We start from the raw sequence: 27584 nt of genomic DNA, 5'->3' as shown, positions 1-27584 counted from the left end.
GGTGCAGTTTATCACACGAATAGGCACGTAACTGACAAATGAAATTAATGTTAAATACAGATGGATAAATTAGGGCCATATCATTTTTAGTTTACCTAAATTAGTTTTCATTTTTCTAAGTTCTGTACTACAGTATACAAAAGTAATATATTTGTCCACATAAAAATGCAGTAGTATACAATACTATAGCATTTAGTATAGTAAACTGCAGTAAAAGTCCTAGATACAATAGTATTTTTGAATCTTACAATAGTATACTACAGTTTTACAACAGTTTATCAATTTACTACAAGGGTTCTACACTTATCTATAGCAAATACTATAGTATACTACAGATTTTTTTTCATCTTAATGTTCAGGTTAACGGGACTTTTATTTTGATGGGTCGTCACGAAGGCGTTTGAGTTTCAGTGTGAACGACTTTAGCTTTACTCAAACTGTGAAATGCATGTGAAACAAACTCTTAGAGAAATTCCGGAGATGAAGTTCATGTGTTCATGTCCTCATACAGTGAGCTGCAGACAAGTCCACTGTGTGTAGTATGTCCAATGTGCAGCTCATACACTTTTTAACGTCACACACAGACAAGCACAATGACAAACGCACCTCACACAAACACGCAGCTCTGTCACTGCACTTGCCAAACTGTATCGCACGCGCGCTACACTGGGAAATTTATTCTTCGCACAAACCGATTTTTTTTGCATATATTTCGCACTGTACAGCCCTGCATACTGAGGGTACATTTAAAGGGACAGTTCACCCAAAAATCAAAATTCTGTCATCATTTACTCACCCTCCAAATCTGCATAAATTTCTTTGTTTGGTTAAAAACAGAGAAAGATATTTGGAAGAATGATTGTAACCAAACAGATCTTGGCCACCATAAACTACCCTAGTAGAAAAAATGGCAATGGCAGTCAAAAGTGCCCCAGAACTGTTGGCTTTCCTACATTCTTCAAAATATCTTCTTTGGTGTTCAACAGAGAACAAGAAGTGTATAAAGCATTTTCTCCTACTATATCTTTCCCTGTGAAGACATTTATACTTTATATTAGATTTGGAACAACTAGAGGGTGAGTAAATAAAGACCGAATTTTCACTTTTTAGGTGAACTGTTCCTTTAAAAAACAACAATGTACTAAAAAGTTTTTGTTTTCGAGTTTATCGTACAGACGAAAACAATGTTAATTCACACGCACACACAAAACTACTAAGAACACAGTATCGCGCATGCCACACCCGTAATGAACTCTAAAGAAGTAATATGCATGGGCATGACGTCACAGTTTTCACAAATTTGTATCGTTTTCAGCCTTTAAAACACATTTTCAATAGTTTGCATTTTCAGGCTGACAAAATGCAGCTGTAATGTAAATGAACAAAATGCATAGTGTCATGTTAACGCTCCCTTTTTTACACAAATTGGTATGCTCATAACACAATTTGTCCTTCACAGGTGGTCTCATATTGTTGGGTCTCACTGTATGCCCATGTAAGCTTTAACACTGTAGCATGACTCACTCACCTGTCTGAATTTGGCACGCGCTTCCTTTTCTTTCATCCTCCCGTGAGCAACGAGGTAATCGAACACCTCACCTTAAAAATGGAAAAGGGGAACACGGCAACAAAGCAGAACATGACAAAGAAGTTGTTACAGGTGAAGAGAAGGTGATACGTTAAAGTAAAGGGGAACAGAAAGATTAGAAGACAAAGAACAAAAGAGAAAAGGGAAGATGAAAGAACATGACCACAGCGGTGTCTGAAAGTGATGTGAAGAGAACGTTTGTCAATTCTTGACTTGATTGACAGCTGACAGTTCACATTCTTGTAACCCGCTCACCTCCGCTGGCGTATTCCATGACTAAATACAACGTCTTCTCTGTCTCGATCACCTCAAATAATTTCACTGAGGAGAGAAGAAAAGAGAGAGAGGTCACCACAAATCAAAAAATGAACACTAAAATAAACATTATAATGTGCTTGCAAATACTATCAAAGTCTGACTGTGAATGACTGTAAATAAAAAAAAATTGTAAAATGAATTTTTAACAAATTAAACTTGGTAACCATTTTTCTGTCACAACAGGTTTGAAATGTTATATTTTTATGCCATTTCTTTGCATTGGCGTAAGCAAGCCTTCACAGAAACCAAATTCTGTAGGGGTAAAACGTCCCAAAAACTGATGAGAAAAACCAAATAGAATGTGTTACTGCTGTATCGACACCCATAAAGCACAGGAATATTACTCCATGAGAAACCCTGTGTGATTTATGAATGAAAGCAGCAGTGACAAATACACCTCTGCTCAAACAAGGCGCTGCAGGCTTTGCTGTAAATGCTGCGAAACATCATATCTATTTCCGGCAGCCGAGCGGATCATAACCAAAGTTTAGCGCTAAATATTACATTTACAAACTGAATGGAATATGAGATTCTTAAGTTAGCATCTCGAGAAGATTTTCTCTCTCTTTTCAACATACTCACTCACAAAACTACTGTTTGACATTAATGTTATGAATTAAATACAAAATCCCTACTTGGGTGTCATCGTTGAAAGATCAAGGAGTGTTTCAGATCTATCAGACTCGACCGTTAAACAGAGAGAGCGAAAGCTCTGCATCAGGACTGATTCCTCTCTCTCTCTCTTTCTTGTGCTTCATCCTCAAAGGGGGCAGGTCTCTCCTTTCATATTTCAGCTCTGTGCTTTGATATTTATGAGCACACGCCCGAGCGCTAATGAGCTAGCGCTTCCATCAAGACCGCCGACACACAGTTCGGATCATAATTTACTCGTGTGTAAGTTTGTGCAAGTCTGCCGTGAGTGATCGCGTGTCATCACACATCAAACGTTTCATGGCCAGTGACATCAAACCTTTATGAATGCTGATCTCTGCAATTTTAGCAAACTGACGTAGACTGGACAATACCAATTATTTCCGTTAAACGCTGAACCAAAATAATGACATCATTATATACGGTAATTGCATACAGTGGATTGCGGCGACACTCTGGGTCACTCACCGATGTTTGGGTGATTCAGAAGCTTCATGATTCTCACTTCTCTAAAAAGCTGTGAAAACAAAGAGAAGAGAGTTTGAGAAGCTCATTGGATAGGCTGAGAGGATTGTAATACTTTCAACAGAAACCATTAACCTGATCCCTGTGTAGGTAAAACATGACATTTACATCCATGGCTTTAGAGTTAAACACCAATTTAAATGAGATTCATAATGACTGTGCATTGACTAACAACTAGGTCAAAGTTAACACACAAATGAAATGAAAACGCTTTTATTCCATTTCACATTATAACCCGTTTTGGGGATTTCTGAAACTGATCGCAAGTTCCATCTGCCTCAAAGCATCCGTGTTTTCACATACAAAAGTCTAGGGCGGACTCAGTAAACAGACACTTATGTCAAATGTACTAATACATTTAACCCAAACCTAATGGCATCATACAACAGTCATTTGCATTCTTCAAACGATGAAATCAATAGGAAGGACTTACTTATGTGGTAGAAATATCACCAACTTCACAGAACAGTCATTGAATTCTTGCAGATTTGCATTTCCAAGTCTGCATTTCTAGCGCATTTAAGGGTGTGTTCACACCTGGCATGTTTGGTTCGATTAAAATAAACTTTGGTATGATTGCTTGGTCCAGTTTATTTGAGTAAATGTAAACTCTGCCTTCCGAACCCAGGTGCAAGGTTTGATTAAAATCCAAACATGGACCAAAGGCGTGTACTTTAAACGGACGAAAAAACAAGAAGAGATAACAAGATGCGACCGTATAGTTCACACAGTTTGGTAATAGAGCAGTGGTCTCCAACGTGGTGCCCTTTGTGAGGTGCCCACCAAGTACAGGGCTCAACAAATAAAAGATGCACATGAATGACGCTCGGGACTATACCGATTGGGCGAGTGCTGCATCGTTATGAAAGTTTATAATTTGCGTGTTTTTAAGCTTTACCAATGTAAATATATTCAAGTGAAAAAATATTTACAAGAGAACTCTATTTGATCCCTGTGAATTTGATGTGCGTTCTGTGTGCAGAAATATCACATAAAACGCAAAGACATACATAAATTCTGAAAAGTGCATAAAAACGTATGCGCTGAATTGACTCGGACTAATTTTAATCCGACAAGATATGCGCAATTAAATATGGAATATCTATTTCTTTTCTACTCTTTCCATCAAAAAACAACAACAACCTAGCTTTGTATACTGTGCTGGGCTATATGACACCAGTTTTTACTGCACTTATGCACTTTGTTGTCCTTATGTTGTTCAAATTGCTTCTATTGTTTGCCTCATTTGTAAGTCGCTTTAGATAAAAACGTCTGCTACTAAATGTAAATGATAGAAACACATTTACTGAAAAAAATCCTCGACACACATCCAAAAATGAATGTGCCTTAGTTCAATTGACGGCATAACTGGACTAACCAACAAGTTTACTCCTCGTGTGGATAACATTACCAGCCCTGAATACGTTAACCCAAAATTATTTAATATATTCGTTTCTATTAAAAAACAATTTATGCCTATTGACTATATTATAATTTCTTTGTCGATATAACAGTTGGTTTATGTGGTAGAATTGAACCTCTGAAGTTTTTCTTTACTAACGCGCTATTACGTAAGACATAATGTACAGGCAGGGTCTTGTATCACACGAAAGCGTCTTATTTTGCGATAACAGCCGGCTGCTTGTACATTATCCCGCTTATTACACGGCTACTTGGCACATGAGAACAAACTGGATTTTTTTCCCGGTTTTAAGGTAAGAAATGACGTTCAAATATCACGAACAGGCAATCTGGTTTAATCATTTGTAAATATAATGTCATATATGTTATTAAAAGACATTTATATTTAATTTGTCAAAAAAAGTCTGTCAAAATGATTTGCTGCATCCGGGTTACCGTGTGTTATTAGTTTTGAGTGGTTGTTTTCTGGGAATAACAAACCTGCAAATATCGCGACTGGCCAATCAGAATCAAGAATTCCAACGAGCCGTGTAATAATAAACAGATAAATGTATCTTTCAGTTCAGGGTGAAGTCGGTATTTACATTAACAAAGATTTTGAACAAATATCATATGTAATATTTGTTTAACAATGTGAATGGCGCTTTGGCGAGACGGGCCCAGATTCGCAAGGAGAGCTCTGCGCAGAATGCACAGCGCTTGAGTAGGGTTTTGGCGAACAATTTCTGATTAGAATAAGTAATGGCGTCATAAAGTGATGACATAATTCCAAAGGATGTCAAAAAATGGCCCTACTTTAACAAATGTAAACAGTTCAAAATAAAATGCATGTGTAACAGTATGCTGAATCCGTGTATTAGCTCTTAAAGTGAAGGTAGGATCAATCTACATTTAATTTAAAGTCGAGTTTATGCAGTGTTATTTTACATCAGATTATTTTATTCAATTTCTGTATGAACAATTTTGTATAACATATATAATCACTTATTTTTTTTAAAAGGTTGGAGACCCCTGATTAGGGATGGGCGATATGGCCCTAAAACTTTATCACGATAATTCCTGGTATTTCTTGCGATAACGATAAAAATGACGATATATCCATAATGTCATCCACCGCTGTTTTTTGCGTCAAGTGATAGTAGCTGCATGTAGTCTAGACCCTCAGAAAAACAAATATTATCAAAAAGTAAAACTTACCCCAAATCAAACAGCTCCTAAAATATACCTACAGTGTTTATGTAAATATAAAATGTAATAGTGAGATTCGACTTCAAAAGGTTGTAGTAAAGAAAAGTTAAATGACCTAAAGCTCAATAAACACATCATGTCATACCTAAAACTGTATATATTCTATTGTTGGGTGGAAACAATCGATCGCATCACGCTGTCAATCACTCTCTCTTGAACTGTGTGAACCTTCTCTTCTCACAGCAACATACACTGAATCTGTCTATGACTCGCGCTACAGAAAGAGAACAGAAAAATGCGGGTAAAAGAAATCTAATTAAATAATCCATGCTTTTATACGCTCATAAACGTATTTAAAATAACGTAATACAAACTCGCATGTGTACCGTATGTAAACAGGCAGCAGTGCTGTGCGCGCTGTGTCGCTATGAAAGCACATGTGGGCGCGAGCTGCGCACGGGACGCTCCGTTCATCCTGTATATAACAGGCAAGAAATCATACTAAACTATTTGCGCACGCGCGCATAACATCTAACGAATGTTTAAATAAATACTTTTAGCCAAACTAAATGTTGTGGTGTAACGCATTATGACTATCAACGAATACTTAACAAACGAATTAAATAAAACGAAAGTGAAACTAAACATTAACTCGGACGCATCTACAGTGCCAACCTAAACGAGATTTAGAGCTTTAGTGCAAACTCTTTCTCAGCTTCACGTCCGCCCTCCGCTATACCCGTTTTCACTTCACATGTGAGCTGTGAATGGGTCTCACAAAGATATCTACAAAGAGAGGGGATGACGTCATCAACTAGAATTTATCGTTTATATCGCGGGAAGACTAATTCCTATCGTGTGGGGAATTTCTACCGGTATATCGCAAACGATATAATATCGCCCATCCCTACCCCTGATACAGAGTGTTTACTAGATCTGCGTCTGTGCGTATGATGGAGGAATTCCTGGTGCAGGCATGCACTGAGCAAGTATAAATCACACTTGACTTTTCGCATAACCCAGCACACAGCATTGTTTTGGATGTCTGGTAAGTTCTGTATCACAATATACATCATAAAAGCTGTCCAATCACGTTGCGACTTTATACATATGCTGTTAGGTTTGGTAACTTTAGGTTCCTTGTTAAAATGCCAGTGTGAATGCAAAGCTAACCAAGACTAAACATATTTTTTTCTTTTTAAACCTCCTAACAAATGCTTACAGTATGTACCTGTGATTACATATTAACATAACAGGACTTACATCACATTAACATTCTGCCAGAAGCAACAGCAGTGATGCATTAACTACATTTTATTAATGACCTCTATAATGGGGCGGCTGTTCTAGCACAAAGTTTCACTGATGTATTTAATATTTCATGGTCAGTGTCAGTCTGTATGAGTGTTTTGGGGGAGGTAAAGGAGGACTTATTCATTCCCGTCGGAGGAAATCCTTCAGCCTCTCTTCCTGTAATTACTCCTCTCTCCACACAGATATACAGATAAAGATGATCTGCAGACTCACTTTTTGAAGACTAGAAGAGTTGAGCTGTGTCTTGTCTATGATTTTCACCGCTACCTGTGAACAAGAAACACAAGTGAATCTTTACACGACTCTCTTGGTCACATTTTAGCTGCTATGAAAAAATCAAGAACATGATCACATGATCACATATACTAGAAAAATGACTATAAATGCAGTTAGGGCCGATATATCCTACGAACAACTAATAATCTAGTTGCTCTATTTCTTTTCAACACTGAATTGCGCAATGTCCCCCTAACAAGTGTACTGTAACTCCGGATAAGCATCAGCTAAATAACCTATTGTTATGACTTAATAAATAATGATGCATGACCAATATTAAGTTAGCGCTGTTTGTCATGTGAACATGAGAACTATCTTAGAGGGGTTTGAGCATGTACTGTAGACCAGTTTGACAAACGCAAGATTGTTTCAACGTACAATGTGTTTAGACTTGACGAACCAGATCCACAACACACAGCAGCACTTTACAATCTTTGCAAAGAGAGACAGATACACAAGTGGTCAAGTTACCTCTTTACCGGTGAGGACATGTCGGGCCAGTTTAACTTTGGCAAAGTTGCCCTTGCCGATGGTCTTCAGCAGTCTGTAATTGCCTATGTGGGGCTGCTCTTCAGCTGTTGTCGGAACCAAACTCCGACATCGTGGCACGCTAGAACGCCCTCCACCTTTGGCATTGGAATGGGTCTGAGGAAACAGGAAACAGACATATGAAGATACAGATCATATATGACAAAAACTTCTAGTAACGAGCAAAGATGGTCAAAGTTGGGGTCATCTGATGCTCCAGAAGGAAACACGATGCATTAAGAGCCAGGGGGTAAAAACTTTCTGAATTTGAAGATCAAGGTAAATTGTACTTAATCTGTCTACATCTTCTGTTGCTTCCGGGGCATCGTGTTTCCTTCTAGAGCATCAGTGAATGTCTGAACCTTTTTTAATAGTTGTGTTTGAATGAGTGAATGAGGCATTTATATAGCGCTTTTCTGTGTATTGCTGTACACCCAAAGCGCTTTACAATCATATGAAGGGGGTCTCTCCTCAACCACCACCAGTGTGCAGCTGAGTTGTTTGAGTCCCTCAATTGTCCTCAGCATGAAATGATGGATCTCAAGATCATACAGTCACTGCTGGAAAAGGTTAAAATATGAAAAGATACTGGAAAACTAAAGAATCTGAAGCACATGGAGGATCTTCTGAAGAACAGTGCTCAGATGAACTGTTCAGAACAAACAAGGGACTCATGAACAACCATCACAGCACAAAAAAACAGTCGTAGATCATCCAGGTAACCACACACAGTATTAAGGACCAAGTTCCCAAACTTTTGAACGGGGTTATTTTAATAATAAGACAGCACGATCCACTTTTTCGGAAAAATCGTTACATCGTCCTATATAGTGCACGACACGTTATATCCGTTGCTGTTCTATTGATTTCGTCAACATCCGTGCGATAGATGGCGCCAAGTTAACAAACTCGTGTACGTTGCTCTTAAATTTAGTGAGATTAAGCGACGCAATCAGTGACGATGGAGGGAAACGCGGAAGAGCTGGTCCCTAAAAAAATTCAACATCTGTAATATGGAAATGGTTTGGTTTTTCCCCAACAGACACAGCGCAAACAGCAGTTATTTGCAAATGTTGCAATGATAAGATTCGCACGTCAGATGGCAACACAACGAACCTTTTTAACCACCTCAAAAGAAAGCACCCGAAAGAGTATGCCGACAGTCAAATTATAAAGGGACGCGAGAACATCAGGTACAACCAAGCAGCCAGAAACTACAAGGCTTAAACAAACGACTTTAACGAAAGACGCATTTGAGAAAGGAACTCCGTATGACAGAACGAGCAAGCGCTGGAAAGATGTAACTGATGCGGTGACATTTTACCTGGCCAAAGACATGATTCCCAGAAAGACTGTGGAAAATGAGGGCTTTAAAAGAGTAAAGATCCACGTTACGAAATACCCAGCCGCAAATATTTTTCTTCCACGGCCATTCCACAGCTTTATTCCGAGTGCCGCAGCAAGATGCAAAACAAAATTCAAAACGTAAAGTTTTTTGCTACAACAGCTGGTTTATGGTCTAGCCGTACGTCAGAGCCTTATTTAAGTCTGACGATTCACTTTATTTATGACTGGAAGTTGTGCAGTGCGTGTCTAGAAACAACATATTTCCCACAAGATCACACGGGCGAGCTCATAGCGCAAGGCCTTAGGGACACGCTTGAATGTTGGGGACTGAAAGAAGCAAACATGTCCTGTATGACGACAGATAGCGGGGCCAATATGGTGAAGGCATTGGAGCTCAACAGCTGGACTCGTCTGTAGTGTTTTGGGCACAGACTCCACCTAGCCATCGGTGAGTGCAACTAAAAATAAATATTGTCTCTGCCATTCAGGAGATTGTTCCAGGGCTCTAGAGTGCGACCAATCTGGTCGCACATGCGACCTAATTTCTCAATGGTGCGACTAAAAAAAATCTGAGGTCGCACCGGTGCGACCAGCAGTTCGAGGGAAAAAAAGTCTCTGCGAAAGTCTCCCTGTGGTTCAACAGCAGACACATTAGGCCCATATCGTGGTCTAAACCAATCAGAGATAGTGAAGGGCGGACCCCCTCTGATTGGCCGTGGTCCAGATATTCCTGTACGTGTGTGTACGTGTGAAAATGCTGTGCTGCAGTCGGACAGAGAGGTGAGTAGCCTAGGCCAGTCAGATAAACAGAGTGGATGTAGCCGCGGATGATGAGAGAAGATGAAAAGAACGATTGACAACTTTTTCGTTAAGAATGTTAAGTTAAGGCCTGATCCGTCCGAAAATCATAACCAATGCGTGACACGCTAGACTGCGACTAAATGGTCTCATTTTGCGACAAATTTTCCTGCCAGTGGGACAAGTTTTTCTTAATGGTCGCACCGGTTAATATATAAATATAAAAATTAATATATAATTTTTGCGTATTATAAATTTAATGTGCAGAATGCTGCGCATTCAGTCACTCATTTTCGTCTCCCCTCCTTCAACCATTTACTTATCTATCAGTGCCCCGCCCCCAAAGACGTAATTCGAAGGTTACGGGTAAGAGGCGAAGGACCGAAAGAGCAGACGAGTGAAGCTTCGCTCAATCTTGCAACTTAAATAAATATGCAGAATACAAGAATTTCCCCTGCTAAGGTACAAAACAGCAAAGATAACGAAATGTGTTGCAAGTATTGTATGCATGTGAAGCTAATGCAGGAAACACGTGTTTAAACTTTAAGCACTGAACTATTGTATAAAGATTTCTAACAATGCTGCAAAGCATACAAAACGTTATACATCACGCTAAATTCTATTTATTTGTGAGTCGCTATTGATAGAAGCCAAACGTGTATCAATGCAGCTTTCATGATGAATAATCACTAAAAGCCTTCAGGTCTCGCGGGTTGTTTGAGATATGCGCGCGCCCAGAGAGTCAGAGCACAAAATACTAAACGTAGTTCTCTTTCACGCCTTCTTACTCTGAAACGGACATATTAACACAAAATAACCTAAAAATTCCCATATTAACAAGAAACCTTGTAAAGGTATTCAGTTTGTTTCGTGACCAAACAGTTGGGAAACAAAACACGTGTTCCAGTATATTGCACGAGCTCTTAAAGGGGCAGCAGCATAATAAAGATCTCTGTTTATAATGTTCATCAAACAACAACGGACGGGCCCAAAAACACTCACTGATATTAAAGGAATTGTGTTCTCATATAGGAGTCGTTCACAACAAATAAAGGAAGAAAGTAGCTTTAAATATGGTAAAGTGTTGAAAGAGAGTTTACATATACAATAAAAATAATTCAATCATAAACAATGATTTGTATTAATTTCTAATTGATTTATTAATGTATTAAACACATTTTAATGAAGTTTTAGTGATTCTTTTTCTTACCTCACCCCACGACTCTGGTGCTATCAAATTAAGGGCTGGTGCCAGTGCCACCTCTCTCAAGTGTTAGTCTAGAGCCCTGCTTTCTTGTAGAATTGTGCTTCAAATAAAGAACTTTATGTTGACCAGATTGTTAGTTAATCATTTACAAGTCAATATTGCCTATATGGACAGCGATTTAAAAAAAAAGTGAACTTATAAAAATGCGATGCGGTCGAAAATTTGGGTGCACCTAACTTTTGTGCTGGTGCACCTAAGAAAAAAAGTTAGGCGCACCAGTGCAACCAGTGCAAAAAGTTAGTCTAGAGCCCTGTGTTCGTATAATAAATAATTTAAAATTACATTAGGAACATTGAACAGTAAAATTATGAGATTAGTTTGCAATAATAATTGCACTGTTATATGTAATTGTTTTGTATTATTTATATATAAAAACGTTTTTGTGGAACATCTGTTTGGTTTCAATAAAACAATATAATTTTATAATATAAACATTTGTAAATAAAATTTTACATTGTGCATTAGGTTAAATCTAATTAATACATTATTCTTTTTTATTAGAAAAAAGTGCCAAAGACCCTTGTGTTGAACACGTAACATCGGTCTGCAAGAAAGTCGTCAGTACATTCTCCTTCAGCTGGAAGAAAAAGAGGGACTTAAGTAATGCTCAAACTGAGCTAAAGCTACTTCAACAGAAGCTCATCACCGAGTCCCCAACATGATGGGGTTCAAGACTCAACATGATCGATAGAGTGCTCGACCAGGAAAAGGCCATTTCTCAGGTCCTGAAGGCAGACAAGAAGACTAGGCATTTGGTCCCGTCATGGCAAGATGTTGACGTAATGGAGTCTGTGAAAAAGGCATTGAGTCCACTGAAAGACTTTACTGATGCACTCTCAGGTGAGGACTATGTGAGTATATCTTATGTAAAGCCAGTGCTTCACCTGTTGAAAGTCAACATTTTGAGCCTGAATGATGAAGACACTGAACTAACAAAAACAATGAAGACAAGCATTCTCGCATACCTCACTGACAAATATCAGGACCCCACCACTGATGACCTGCTGGACATGGCTTCGCTTGTCGATCCCAGGTTCAAAACACAATACATAGACAAAGACAAGATAGAGGGAATACAAACCAGAGCTTTGTCTGAGCTGGAGTCTTTGCTGACCATACAGTATCCAACATCAGATCAGCAGCCTACATCTAGTACCTCAACCTCCACATCACAGAGCCCTGATGAGGGTCAGACACCACCCAAGAAAGCAAAACAATCACTTGCCAGCTTTTTAAAAGCCTCGGGTGTTGTAAATGCATCTGCAGCCACAACATCAGCTTCCTCATCTCTAAAAGAGGCAATAGAAGGAGAATTGAAGGGATACTTTCAGAAAGCAAATGCAGAAAGTGAGGTGGATCCACTGGGATGGTGGAAAGTCCATGAGGCAAACTTTCCAAGAGTTAGCCAACTTGCTAGAAAGTATTTATGCATTCCAGCCACAAGTGCTCCCTCAGAAAGAGCCTTCAGTACTGGTGGCAATATTGTCACCTGCCAAAGGGCAACTCTCAAGCCAGATAAAGTGAATCAGCTGGTTTTCCTTTCTAAAAATTTGTGACTGTGATTAGTCATACTGTGTGTTCTTTTAGAAATGGATATGTTCCAAAGCTGCTAAGTTTACAAGACTCAGGACTCAGGTCAGGAAATATTTTTGTACCTTTATTGTTTTGGTTCTGAAACACGTTGCACTTTGAAAAATCTACTAAACAGATTACGAAAGGTAGTTTACATTTTGTATGTGTGTTTTTGTTTTTACCTTTGGAAGCCAATGTTTATTTTTTGGGAGTTATGCTAAAGTCTGTGCACTTGCATTTATTTAACTAGACCAAGTATTTTTTTTTTATTGAAACATTATTTAACTTTGTAAAAATGAGCTATTTACATTTTTGAACCTGTTTGCTGGGATCTATGTCTAATAAGCTATCTGACTGTTACAACTGTTAGATTTATTAAACCAATGTTCATTTTGTGATGTTAATTGTAAAGCAAGTCTTGTTGAATGTTCATACTTTCAGAATTGCACTTGCATTAAATCTTAACTTGATTAAAATATTCTTGAAAATATAAATGGTAAAGAGTATGTTTTTATATGGGGACATTAGTTTGGCTGTATTGTAGCTCTGAAATTTGCAAAATAGTCTTAAAACCAACTTGAAAAAGAACCGGGATAAAATCATGAATCGTGATGTATCCAGAAAAAATCGTGATTTTAATTTTTTTCTATATCGCCCACCCCTATTCTGAAGGTCACAAAATGTTAATTTTTGTGGAGGAGTGTTTAGATGATTGATTGCATGCTTTGAAATACAGTGTTGAAGAAGTTCAATGGCAGTAGATTATAACATATTCAGTTATATTGGCCTAATAAACTTGCTGAAGTGAAATTAAAAACCAAAGTTCTGAACTTAATCGTGTTTATTAATCGTGATTAAAATTGAGCAAAATAACTGGGATTATCATTTGACCCATAATCGTGCAGCCCTACTCAGGACAGTAAATAAAAAATAACATACTGTACATTTTGTTATGGAGCACAGTTTGAAAATCACTCTCTTTAGTAAACATGGCTGTCAATCTAAATGCAGGCTTTGTAAATGTAGGTTATGAAAAGCAGTTGGCAGAGTTAAAGGCATACAATTGTAGCTTTCTCCACAGTCTTCCACTTTCATTTTAACAATATACAATACTTATAATATACATGAATACAGCTCAGAGAAACATAAAATGAATACTGTGTAAAGTATCACATGCATATTGTTAATTTATGACTTCCTTTAGCACTGGTGAACTCTCTCATGTTCCTTTATTCTTAAACTCTAACCCAGCCCCCACCTTACACACACACACTAGGGCTGGGCGATCTTCCCAAAAACCCATATCACGATCTTCATAACAAAGAATCTCGAGCCACGATCTGAATTGAATACAGGGCGGTACATTAACTTTTTTAGGTTTAAAGATTTGTAGCACAGGCCAAACAGTTGTACAGGTACCACAATTATAAAACGTCTGTTATCATCTTTAAAAAACACAAATGCAGATCATCAAAAAATACACTGGTTAACAACAAAGGACATTAATGTTATACACAAATGGATCAATGAGGGGCCATATCATTTTTAGTTAACCCATTTTTTATTGTTCTGTGTTGTCCATTTTTTACTTCACAATAGTGATATATTTGTCCACATTAAAATACTATAGTAGCCTATAGTAGTATTTACTAGGCCTATAGTAAACTGCAGTAAAATTCCTAGATAATATAGGCCCGGTTTCACAGACAAGGCTTAAAGCTAGTCCCAGACTAAAATGAATCTGTGACATAACCTGGCCAGAAATATCTTAAAATATATCAGTGCCATTGTTTTGTCTCAAGATGCACACCAGTAATCAGGGTTTTTCCTGCATAGAGAAATTGGAGGCGGCCGTCTCCGTCAAATGTCATGCCGCCTCAGGCTATCGCCAAAATTATGTTGCGAGTCTTCACAAGAAATGCTGCGTGCATTTAACAGACTGTCATTTGTAACTGCAGTTGCGACATTACGCCACAGTGGAGGCGCTGTTTCGTTATTAGCACACTGAGGCGCTAAAAATAGTTGCAGAACAAGAGCCAGTCTGTGTTTCACGGCTGTTTGTTTTGCATCCAAGTACGTTTAATTTCTTGAAATTTCTTAAACTAACATGACGTACATCATTGTAATGTCTTTAACTGTGCAGTCGGGTCGTTGAATCAGCGTATACTGTACACAGCGAGTTCGCCAGTATGAACGCACATTGCGTTTAGAACGACTCGCACACGAATGACTCATTTGAACCGATTGATTTAAATTATTGAACTTTTCAGTCCCTAGCGAACATAAGAGATCCTTGAATCATTTAAAGTGAACCACAGAGAATGCAAGATGTGAATGAGCTTTGTTCATTTAGAAAGACTATTGGTTGGCTATTGTGGGCTGAAAAGTTTTTGGGGAAAAAAAAGCTTTATTTGATAAGAAAACATTTCTGTTTGGTTGAATAAAAGTAATGTTTTATATAACTTAATTGTCATTTTTTATTAGAACTTTTAATATGTCAAACTCAAAGTCACTTTGGTTAAGCCACTAAAAGGTACAGTAGGCCTATGTGTGTACAAGATCAGGAAGGCAGCACCTCCGCCTCATTTTGAGCCAGGAAAAACCCTGGTAATGTATTCTTCTAAGGCATTTTATAAAAGCGACATAAATATCTTAATTCAACTAAGGGATAGTCATGGCTTAAGCTAAACCGTGTCTGTGAAACCGGGCCATAGTGTTTTTGAACCTTACTATAGTAAATATTAAAGTATACTACTACAGTTGATCAATTTACAACAAGAATACCACAATTTTCTATATCAAATACTATAGAACACTACAGTATTTTTTCATTCGAGCGTTTAGGTTAACCTGTGTTCTATTTTGACGGGTCATCGTGAAGACAATTCCTCAATAGATGCTTGGTTTTCTGTGTGTATAGTTCAGTGACTATAGTTTTTCTAAAACAGTGAAAACAGTTAAATGCACCTGAAATAAACTCTCAGGGCAACTCTGGAAATGATGTTCATGTGTTTATGTCCTTATACAGTGAGGCACATACAAATCCATGAGCATCACGCGTGTAGCATGTTAAACTGTGCAACACATTCACTCATACACGCAGAACCGGCAGATGACATTTATATTCTGCATCTGCATTATGGAAATCTGTCACGATAAACCGACGATAAATATCACGTGATTTATGCACAGCTTTTGAGTAAAGTACGGGAAAATGCTGCTGCATCCGAAAGCCAGAGGGCGCTCTCGTGCGGAAACTCCAAATACGCACTGCAGAAGAAGACCATGACACCTTCTAGAATCTATGCCTATGGACATCTTTTTATCACTGTTACTGAAGCCTCCTCAGGTATTTTCATGATAATAAAGTATATTTATAATGATCATGTTTGACCGGTGTTGCTTTTTCAAATGCACATTATAAGCGACTCAAAACTCGCACTGCTTTTAGATCGAGCAGCATTTCCTACTGATCCCAGAGCCGTGCTTCACGGACTAGCTACGCATTAAAAAAATGTCGACACATTGCATATCGCAGCCAGCTCGATCACAATAGGATTTAGTGGTATCGCGATAAATTATCGTGCAGAGCCAGGAAACGAGTTTCAATCGCAAAATAGACTAAAACTAAGTAAATTAGCGGTGCGCCATCGATTAACGTCACACACAAACAAGCACAAGGACAAACATATTTCGGACAAACATATTTCACACAAACAAGCCGCTCTGTCTAATGCACTTGCAAAACTGTTTATCATGTGTGAGACCTCGCAGCACGGCGAGAGTGATTCGAAAGCATCTCGCGGTGCTTTAGTGTCATATGCCAATGGGTCTGTGTAGCTCAGTGGTGTCAAACTCAATTCCTGGAGGGCCGCAGCTCTGCATAGTTTAGCTACAACCAATTCCAACCCACACCTGTTTAGAGGTTTCTAGTAATCCTAAAGACCTTGATTAGATGAATCAGGTGTGTTTGATTAGGGTTGGAGCTAAACTGTGCAGAGCTGCAGCCCTCCAGGAATTGAGTTTGACACTCCTGGACTGTAGCTGAATGATGTCAAACACACCTCTTGTTTTAGACGACAGACAAGATCATGACCCTCGAGATTCTGTTGAAAAGTGGATTGAGGACCCGAGATCGATCGCGATTTAAGATCACCCACCCCTAACACACACACACTTATTAGTATCTTTTTTAGCAAGTTATTACTATTGTTCATTAGGTTTCGGGATGTAAAATCACGTTGTCTATGAATGGCCGGGCCGGTCACTGTAGCTCACAGCACGCACATACTTTGTGCAGTTATTAGCGCCTTCTGTACAGTAATGAAAACCGGTCGGACCCCAACAAAACATGCCCCAAATATATTTTGAGGTCGCACAGGTTAAATTTAGGGAGCACATGAGACTAAAATGGTGTCAATTTCGAGCCCTGCACTCAATCATGCCAAAAGCGCGAGGATATTGCATTCACATAGGATCTCGCGAGATCTCGTGCCACAAGATCTCGTCACACCCCTAAAAATGAATATACCATCAAATTCAACAAATTGTTTATTTAATACATATACAATAAAACTTTGATGCCATAGAAGAACCTTTTGGTTCCATAAAGAACATTTAACATCTGAAGAACCTTTCTGTTTCAAAAAAGGTTCTTTGTGGCGAGAAAAGGTTCTTCAGATTATAAAAAGTAAGAAAGAGATGGTTCTTTAAAGAACCTTTGACTGAATGTTTTTTTGTGGAACCAAAAAATGGTTCTTCTATGGCAAAGCTGCGAAGTACCTTTTAAGCACCTTTATTTTTAAGAGTGTACAAACAAAGACAACAAACAAGGCCGGACTTTTTCTGTTGAAACTGTTTATAAACTCACCTGAGTCACACAGTTCAGCATGTTGTAGTAAAGGTCTGAGAATGAAATTCCCACTTTGAATTTTATAAATCATTTTCATAGACGGAAAGGGGAAGTTGAATTTACCAGGAAAGCAAGGCAACAAAGTTCATTAAATAGCTCAATAGTTCATCACAGCTCTCCTGTGGCTCCGTGGTTAGAGCATGTCGCTAGCATCGCCAAGGTCATGGGTTTGATCTCAGGGGATTGCACATGTATAGTACAATGCAAACTAAGTCGCTTCGGATAAAAGCATCTGCCAAATGCATAAATGTAAATGTAATAAATGGGTGCGTCAGTTCACCTTATCTTTCACCATTAAAACTAGGGATGCACCGATACCATTTTTTAAAGACCGAGTACGAGTACCGATACTTTTTTCCTGGTACTCGCCGATACCGATACCTATAACAGATGCCTGTATAATGTACAATTATGTTAATAAACCAGTATCTTACTGGTACATTTTTTTTTCTTTTGTTTTTAGGTCTACTTAAATTTAAGTACTATTTTTAAATTAAGTTAAAAAAAATTATAAGTAGCACAATTTTACTAGCACATTTACTTCAGTTTGCTAAAGTAAACAATATACTCTGTGGTTGAAGTATAAAAAAAATTATTTTGACGGGACGCCGCAAAGAGCGTTTGTTTAAGTTAACCGTACTTTCATTTTTGACGGATCGCCGCAAAGAGCGTTTGTTTAAGTTAACCGTACTTTCATTTTTGACGGATCGCCGCAAATGGTGTTTGTTATGTGTTCGTGTCCTAGTGCAGTGAAACGCTGGCGCTGAAAGCTTCACAAGCACAATGCGTTCAGGTTCCGTACACGCAACCGCACCACTCTTTCACACAGTCACGCAAAACAAGCAGAATACATATTTAAACAGTATCTGAATATTTCGTTAGCTGTTACGTTAGCTGTTAGCGGTTCAGCGCTAATTTCTTGTTAGGAAATAATACATCCGCCGTATTCCGTGTCATTCCGGGTTGTACAGCAAATTCTGTTTTTATGCCTGGATTCCTCTATTCCGTCCGCGTTTTCCACATTGTGGAAATCATAGGGCTCCATGTATGTCACGTGAGGTATCGGTCTTTGGTATCGGTATGTCATTACGAGTACGTGTAGGAGTACATGAGCTTGGTATCGGGCCGATACCCGATACTGGTATACCTATCCCTAATTAAAACTAAGGCAGTGTTGCACTGGAATTCTTATACTCTGTTTATGTCAACAGTAACTCCCGCCTTCTTTTATTTGATTGGACACCTCAATAATATTGACAGTGAAAGGTGCTGTTAGATCACTAAAGTAGCTCTCAACATGAAATCAGGTCTCTAGGCATTGTATAAAAATTGCATCACCAAAATACAATTAGGCATTTATCTTAGGACTTCTAATAACCATTAAAAATACGGGGACCACAATGGTGGGTGTGGCCATAACACCCTAACACCACCACTAACAACAATGGACATACCAGATTTCCTTTATATAATGGAAAAATAGCAGTTGAATCTTACTTTTGGCTTTTTCAGCATTTGAACAGTGACAATACAGAAAGAGTTTGATTGCACCTGCACAAGTGCCATAAGTGAATCAGCTGAATGTGCACTAACCGCTAGGCCAAAGGACAGAGAAGACAATGACCTGACCCTGGCAGGACAGTAATTGGACAAGAGAGGAGAGGAGGCATTAGCATAGCACCCAATGAGTGTCCTAGTGAATGAAAAATCCTTATCTCATCTGACCTCCCTGCAGTCCAGGATGTGATCTAAAACACCCGACAGTCCCCTAATCCCACCAAATTACATCAAATCTCCACTCCAAATTAAGATTAAATCCCAATTTCCCACTTTACCCCATTACACAGGAGAAACATACAGATCAAGATAGATTAGATTAGATTGGATTGGATTAAAGTGGATTAGATGAAAGCGGATGGGTCCATCTGCTGAAATCACACACAAAACCCAAATGTGGACCTGCGTGCCTAGGTTTCTCTAGGTTTCCTGTTCTTTCGTTTTACTATTTAAACACAAATGAAAAGCATGTGAAAAGGTCAAAAGTAGCATCAAGGACTGTTGATAATTTTCTATCTGACTTCACAGGACTTTCTCTATTTCATACTCCGGCTAAAGCGGACAGTAATCTCATTAATTAAAGAGAAAGTTCAATCATCAAAGAGGGCCCCAGCCAAATCCAATATGCCCGTATTTGCGTGTTGTGTGTGTGCGCAAACCACAGTCCACACATCTGAGCACTGTAATTCATGACAGTTCCGTCTTCAAAGACCAACTTGACCAAAGTTCAAAGCTGTAAACTTGATGCTTGACGTCATCCCACTAAATGGTGAACACTCAGAGGTATGTATCCGAATACAAAACATTTTTTGTTTATTTAACCATTTCACATGATAGCAATTTTGTAAGGGAGGCCGCTCGCAAGAAAGGCATGAGAAACACAGGGCAAAACAATACAGCATTCCCACACACTGTGTGTGTGTGTGTGCGTGTGTGTGTGTGTGTGTAGATGTGTGTGTGTGTAGATTTGAGTTTACATGTAAATTGAGCTAAGAGCGGTAGCAAAGGTCAGGGCATGAAAGCAGAGAGATTGGCAGTGTGCTGACAGGAACAGGGGGCAAGGATTTAAGGCATTAGAGGGCATGTGTGCAGTTATGGCCGGCTAGGTTTTAGACTTTGGCACAGCTTGCGTCCAAAGTCACAGGAGTGCTGCTGATACATAAAGCAGAAGCAATATCAATACATCACTCATAAACAGTAATGAAACACCAGGTCACAATGACACAATGCACTTTTACAATCGCACACTCCTTAATGGCTAGTCTTTCTTCCTTGTGCACCAGAACTACACGTGATGTTGCGTTACGCATGGAAATGCATGAGATGTAGTGCACGATTTAAGGAACAAATAAGTAACGGAAACAATTTTGTAGCTGCGGTTCTGACACAAAGGCTATTTCAAATTTAAAGTATTTGATTCTTACCAAAATTCTACAGATTAACAATGAACTCAGAGTCCAAGTGGATATAGGGTTGGGCGTTGTCTATAGTGAAACATCGTGATGACAATGACACTGGGTAGAGCACGAAGTTATAAAGTCACACGCGTCTTTTCTATACATGCATGAGCTGAACAGATATTAAGTCACAGGCGTCTACTCTATACATACATGAGCAGCGCAGTTTACAAAGTCACAATGTCAGCTCAACATCGTGATATCTTTCAGCCATCAGCGATGGATGATTCCATCGTCTATCGGCCCAACCCTAAGTGGATATAGTCAAAGAAAGTTAAAATTTTCAACAGTTTTATCAATCCTACTGAAAACTCTCATAGAAAGTAGCTCTAACTAAAAATAAATATCCATCACTTTTCCAAACCCACTTGTCCTTTGCAGGGTCGTGGGAGGGCTGGAGCCTATCCCAGCATCTTGGGACAAAGACAGGTAACCTCACTAAAAATAAACACTTTCACGTCATTAAGGCAGCTTAAAAATGTAACTAAAATTCCAATAAACAGAATTGTTTCCCGAACATGTTGTTATTGACAACATTCAAGGTTTAATTGAACCTGATGTAAATTAATAAAAATGAAAAAAACTGAATTTTAAAGGGGTCATATGGCCCGAATACGTGTTTTTCTGTGTCTTTGGTGTGGTATAAGTTGCCCATGCATGTATTAGACACATAAAATTGCAAAAATTAAAGTGTCGGAACAAAAGATGCATTCTATCTAGAAGTGAATGCTCACCCAGACCTGCCTGAAACGCCTCGCGTAACACCCCCACAAATCTACGTCAGTTCATGGTATGGTTTGACTAAGACCGCCCAAATGTATACGCAACTAAGGTGGGCGTATCTGTCAGTACAATTGCTTTGGAATCTGATGGTCCACCTCGCTTTTCAGAGCAATGAGCTTTGTAAAAAATCTGTGTGTTTCTGAGAGGCGAGGCAAAGAAGAGATACAAACATGCACGGTATGTGTAAAATACAGCGTTTTTGAACCTTAAATCGTGAATACACATTGCATTACATCTAAACCAAATGATAATATTCGTTTTAGCCCTGTCACATGTAGGGATGGGTACCGAGAACTGGTACTTTTTTGGACCAGTACATAATTGGGTCGATACCAGAGTATCGATAAGCTTCATGACAAACGATACTGTTATTGATACTTGCGTTGTTTTATTTCTGTGTATTCATGTGTTAAATGGCGAATTAGAGGCTGCTGCCTGTCATTTTCCATCCCTGAATGATGTCCGAATGGCTGAAGTTTGCTCAACCTATGTGTGATTGTAGCGAGGAAGGCGGGGCCGGTGGCGTGAGTGATAATGAGTATCAGCTGTACGCGCACCGGTCCGCATGCCTCACAGGGGAGCTCTGGAGCATAAGAGGACGAGCAACAGGACTGCTGACGAGAGAGGACCGGGCCCGGATCATGTGATAAGTTTTATTTATGTTTGTGTGGCCGGCAGTCGACCGTGAGGTGGCTGCCAGCCTTTTACTTCTGTATTATTGTTTGTTTATTTTTTATTAAAGTTTGTTAAATGTTCGCCGGTTCCCGCCTCCTTCCTTCCCTACTGGGATCTGTGTTACAGTGATGTCTATAGGGCCATATGATTTCCACGGTGTATTTGTAATCTGCTTGTTTTGCGTGTTTATGAGTGAAAGAGTGGCATGGTTGCGCTTGTGGAGCTTTCCCTAGTCACATGACCCCTTTGACACAAAATTAAGAGAGGAATTAGAAAAGCTTAACCACACACAAACACATTAAACGTGTTGATGCAGATCACATACCAGACAATTCATATCATAAAACATACATCAATTTTTTTCTATAGCAGGGTATCGTTACACTCCTAATAAATAATATACCGATACAGTATACAACTGTGTTCAACAGATCACATGAGCTTCACTTCCACAGATAACTAACATATCACATCACTGCAAATTGGCAATTTGAACTCCACCTAACTTGACCTTTTAAACTTTCTTTAAAAATGAATGACTGACTTCTGTTCGCTTTGGCTCATCAATTCACTGTTTGTATGAACCCCCTCAGTAGACAGCTGCTCAAAGATAGAAAGCGAGGCAGCCCCCAAGAAAATGTGGCTGGAGAGAGTCTGCAAAAGCGCTAATTTTTAGTATCTCAAACTATATTCTTTGGCGTTAACCTTACTATTAAAGAATCAACTATGATGAGAGTCCATCCGGGTGAAACATAATGAACTTTTTGCTCCCTCCTCCTCTTACTAGGTCTTGTCATCATCTATCTCTCCTTGTAATTATAGTCTCCGACACACACAGACAGCGGTGTGGATAGGATAATGTTCTCTCTGACAACATGCTGTCTGTCGCTGAATCTTTTTTAGGTTTACTGGAGTCCTGCTCACTTCAGCACTGAACCTTAAATACCACCTTATCCTGAGATCCGGTGTTTAGCCGACACTGGCTCAGCTCAGCAGGAAGCTCAGGACAGCTGATCAGACCCAGAAACGCTTCATGTAGTTTACACGCCACAGAAAGGTTTGACTTTTATTGACTTGGTTATCGGTGTCATCAACGAGCTTTCAAACATTTCTCAACAGCCTCTTTTTAAAAAATGCGCGACACATTGAACCAGCAGCACGGGAATCTTATGCCACTTTTCCACTGCATGGTACCGTCAGGTTTAGTACGACTCTGCTCGGTACAGCTCACTTCACTTCGGCTCAGTTTGCTTTTCCAGTTTCCTCAGGAGTTTATTACCACTTTAAAGTGGGTGGGGATTATAAACTTATCGTCATAGTTGCGCTGCCTCTACTGCCGTAGCATCATTGTGAACGCGACATAAACGCACGCACAACACAGGAGTAATGGAGCACATCGATGGCGGATGGCAGCAAAACAAAATACTGCTAAAATACCAGAGTTTGGAAAATCTTACAGCAAAGAGCAGACAACGATCATTTGGTTTGCTCGACGGTGCACAAGGGTAAGCTAATGAAGCATTTAGCATTGCGTTTAGGGTCTCAATCTCTATATTACCGTCACGAAGCATATAACGAAATGATAATATTACGTATTTAAAATGCGTATTCATGTGTTGCAAATCCAATGACTTTTGATATCGGTACAGTACGCTTGGAACCTCAACCGAGGTGGTACTAAAAAAAGTCTTAGGTACTAGGTACTGTACTCAGTGGAAAACCCCCCAAAAGTGAGCTGTACCGTGCCGTACCGTACAGTACTATGCGATGGAAAAGCACCATTACAAACACTCGCCACACAAGTAGCTGTAAAGCGTGCTTTCTTGTTCTGCTTCTAAACATCCATAAATACTCTTGCACACAATCCAGCGCATCTTTAAAGAAGCAGTCAGTCGCTGGGTCGTGACTGCAGCGTTACCATGGAGATCTGTTGTTCGTCCTCATGCTATCTTCTCTTTTCTTAACCTTTCTAAAGGACAGTTTCCTTCTCCCTCTGCCCTCTCCCTCCTTTTCTTTCTTCTGTCTTTCTTGCTGTGGTGAAGTGAAATTGGGCATAATATTCCAAGCCATTTCTGTCTAGAAAGAGAGAAACTCTTTTTTTAACGTACACAGACACGCCCAGAGAGCGACAGTCACGATGAAAAAGAACTATAAATACTTCACCACCTACACATACACCATCTTTCTGCTTCTCTTTTACAAACACACACACACACACACACAACGGTGTTTCCTACAAAATGCTATTTTCGCAAAACTCCCCTTACGTAATTGATCTAAACTACATACTAAATGTACCATACTATTTTTGGTAACATACAATAAGTTATACAAAAGCATACAAAAATGACTCTTGTTAATGAGCATCTGTAACTAGGTATAGTTATAACCATCTTCTCAGTGAGTCCGATACAATAAGTGCTCCAGATTCTTAAATAATTTCTGATTCAAACTATCAACTTCATTGAGCAATTATTAGTCTGTGTGACTGGATTTATTGAAACAATTAAATGAGATAAATTGTAATGCACTAGGCATAACAAATGTCTTCGTACAGTGCAGACAGGCAATAGATCACATAAGAAAGTCAGATTTCTGTAGATTCAATTCAGTCTGCAAACCCACAGATGAGAAGCAAGAAAACATTGCACACAAACTCCTACACCTTTTTTTCCAACCAAACACATTGTACTGCACACAAAAACATTACAGGTAAGTGTGTAGTCCTGACTATGACACAAAGCTGTTAGCTTGTATCACGGTTTGCTGATGACGCTATGATGGAGAGCGAGGAAGTGAGATTGTTGAATCATCACTTTAAGGTGTCAAACAGTCACACGTAATACAACATATATAAAGCAAAGCAATAATAAACATATTTGTTTGCAAAAAACCAGCACTGACTTATCTGTCTTTTCTTCCTCTTTCACACACACACACACACACACACACACACACACACACACACACACACACACACACACACACACACACACACACACACACACACACATGCTTGCGCAGCTATCTTTATGAGGACATACATTGACGCAATGCAATCTCTAGCCGGTTACCCTAACCCTAACCATCAGAACTACATGCCCGACCCTAACCCTTACCCTAAACATAACCTAAACTTAATTATAACCTAAACCCTAAATTAAGTCTTCACCCTCAAACAGCCCTTTAAAGGGGTCTCTGGAAGTGAGGACCGGCCAAAATGTCCTCACTTTACTCTCCTTGTCCTCACACCGCTGGTCTACAACTCAAACCGGTCCTCACAAATATAGATGTACAAGAACACACACACACACACGCACGCACGCACGCACGCACACACACACAGTGTGTATACAGTTGTGCCTCTAACAAGTGCTTTTTCCCCACCTCATAAAAGGCAACTGAATGCTTCCTTCATCAGACACCTCAATAATCGATAAACCGCGGAAAACTGCATTTAAACACATTTACGTGCATATTTACAGCTGGTCTATTCGCACTGGATTAGTATTACCTGAGGTAGTTATTCCAGACCTTTTTACAGAAGGTAAAAGTCGCCATAATCTTTCCCGCCATTGTCTGTAATTATTAATGAGATGGCACATTCGGATAGGACTAAAATTACTGCGACGCATCGGTAATAATTACTTTACTCCACCTCATATAAAACTAATGCCGTCCGAATAGGGCTTATTGCGCACGATATCATTGTATGTTATTCCAAACAATGTCCGTCTTTATCTTTCATCAGAATGAAATAACTTGCTCTGCCTTTAAAATTACTTTCCTTTCCAGTCGACGTCACCTAGGACGCACACACAGGGGAAAATATTGTTGGCCAACGGCCAAATAGGGTTTAAGTGTGCTGTTAATGCAGAGCCTTTCATTTGGTGAACTTTGATGTCATAAACGTTAACTGTTATAGAACATACAGAAAACTTTGTAAAAGAACCAGTTAGATCTCTCATGGGGTGAACTTGACCTTCAGTTAAGAAGCCTCTTCACAAGTGGATGCTGGTGTTCCAGGCAAGGAATAGTCCTCAATCCACTGCAAATTATTATTCATATCTGGTTTCATATGGTTTGGACAACAAGAACACCCACTTCTCACGATCTAACCAATTCCCAATGGACAAAATCAAATCCTGCCCAGAAGTTAAATGGGTTCTGCATGCCATTTCTGTAAAATTAGCTGTCAATGATAAATCGTGTTGCTGGCATTTGGTTATTGTAAGCAGCTATACTGAAGCTGATGGTCTGGGGTGTCACTGTGACGTTTTATGACAGATGAATAGTGTGTAATGATGAAGCTTTTGTGGACTGTCAGGCATGTCATGCCTGGTTTAACAGATCACGTCTTGTTTATAAATTAAGGTCGTCAATGTCCTCAAACTGTGAACTGTGATGTGGTATTCTTTTATCAATGTGTTACATTGATGCTATAAAATGGTAATTTGTAATACACCATGGTACATGTGTAAGTGCAAACATTTACGTTTATGCATACAGTACAGTGCATTCAGGCTATACATTTGTTAATATATCAGTATGTTTATGTTCCCTGGATACTGAACAGGAACTTAACAGCATTTCAGGTATGTAATCGTTTTAGATGCTCAACAAACATTGTCATGTAATCTGTAGGGATTGCCAGACAGTAATTCCTTGTTTGGATCAGTTTTATCCATAGCCATTTAATCTTAAGAGGACATAACTCTAAATGCTTTAGTTTGATCCAAAGGAGTCATGACATGATTTTTTGTTCTCTGAGATGGAATTGTAATATTAAACATTTTCATACAAACTTTAGTATTTTATTACCTTATTCCACCTTGTTTCAATTTCTCTAGCGGAAAAGGTCTGTTTTGTGTGTTTCCCTTTTAAGACTTCAGAGAAACCATCCACTTTCATGATTGACAGCCTACCAACGTGCACTTTTTTGAGAGATGTGCACTTGCAAATACAGCTACTCAATCTGTCTTTTAAAGCACAGTGTGTGTTTATTCATATCACAGATATCCAAATAATAACAAAACGTCTACGATCAAAGTTTTTACCTGGGAGCATATAAATGAATCGCTAGTAAACGCAGACACCATTCTCCTTAAATGTGTGCAAAGTGACAGCGCCTTGTTTTAAATGTAGGTTTGCACCCTAAATAGTAGGGATGTAACGATTCACCGTGAGCCGGTTGAAAATCGGTTGTAATGAGCAACGATTCAAATCGGTTGAGGCTTGAACTGAATTGCGATACATTTTTTGAACAGCAGGGGCCGCTATTTTCACTGCAAATCTAAACGTGGATGCTGATATTTCTTAAATGCAAAAAAATCCAAGAAAAGCACATACAGTATTAGTTTGTTTATATTAAAGAGACTTTTTCTATTATTAATTTGTTATAAAATT

General features: G+C 39.0%; 1 protein-coding gene across 7 annotated transcripts in view; it reads right to left on the bottom strand.

The window, feature by feature from the left end:
• Window positions 1–27584, bottom strand: part of mark2b (MAP/microtubule affinity-regulating kinase 2b) — a 65803-nt gene that overhangs the window by 25375 nt on the left and 12844 nt on the right. For all 7 annotated transcript variants that reach the window (XM_057343911.1, XM_057343919.1, XM_057343941.1 and 4 more), the window contains exons 2-6: window positions 7754–7927; window positions 7220–7273; window positions 3026–3074; window positions 1844–1909; window positions 1529–1599 (exon numbers count right to left, since the gene is read on the bottom strand). In XM_057343911.1, the coding sequence (XP_057199894.1) occupies window positions 1529–1599; window positions 1844–1909; window positions 3026–3074; window positions 7220–7273; window positions 7754–7927 (414 nt within the window). The remainder of the gene's footprint in view (window positions 1–1528; window positions 1600–1843; window positions 1910–3025; window positions 3075–7219; window positions 7274–7753; window positions 7928–27584) is intronic.

This window comes from Triplophysa rosa, linkage group LG1 (genome assembly GCF_024868665.1).
Source record: "Triplophysa rosa linkage group LG1, Trosa_1v2, whole genome shotgun sequence".
NCBI classification, from domain to species: Eukaryota; Metazoa; Chordata; class Actinopteri; order Cypriniformes; family Nemacheilidae; genus Triplophysa; species Triplophysa rosa.
This window is presented reverse-complemented; position numbering and strand designations above follow the sequence as displayed.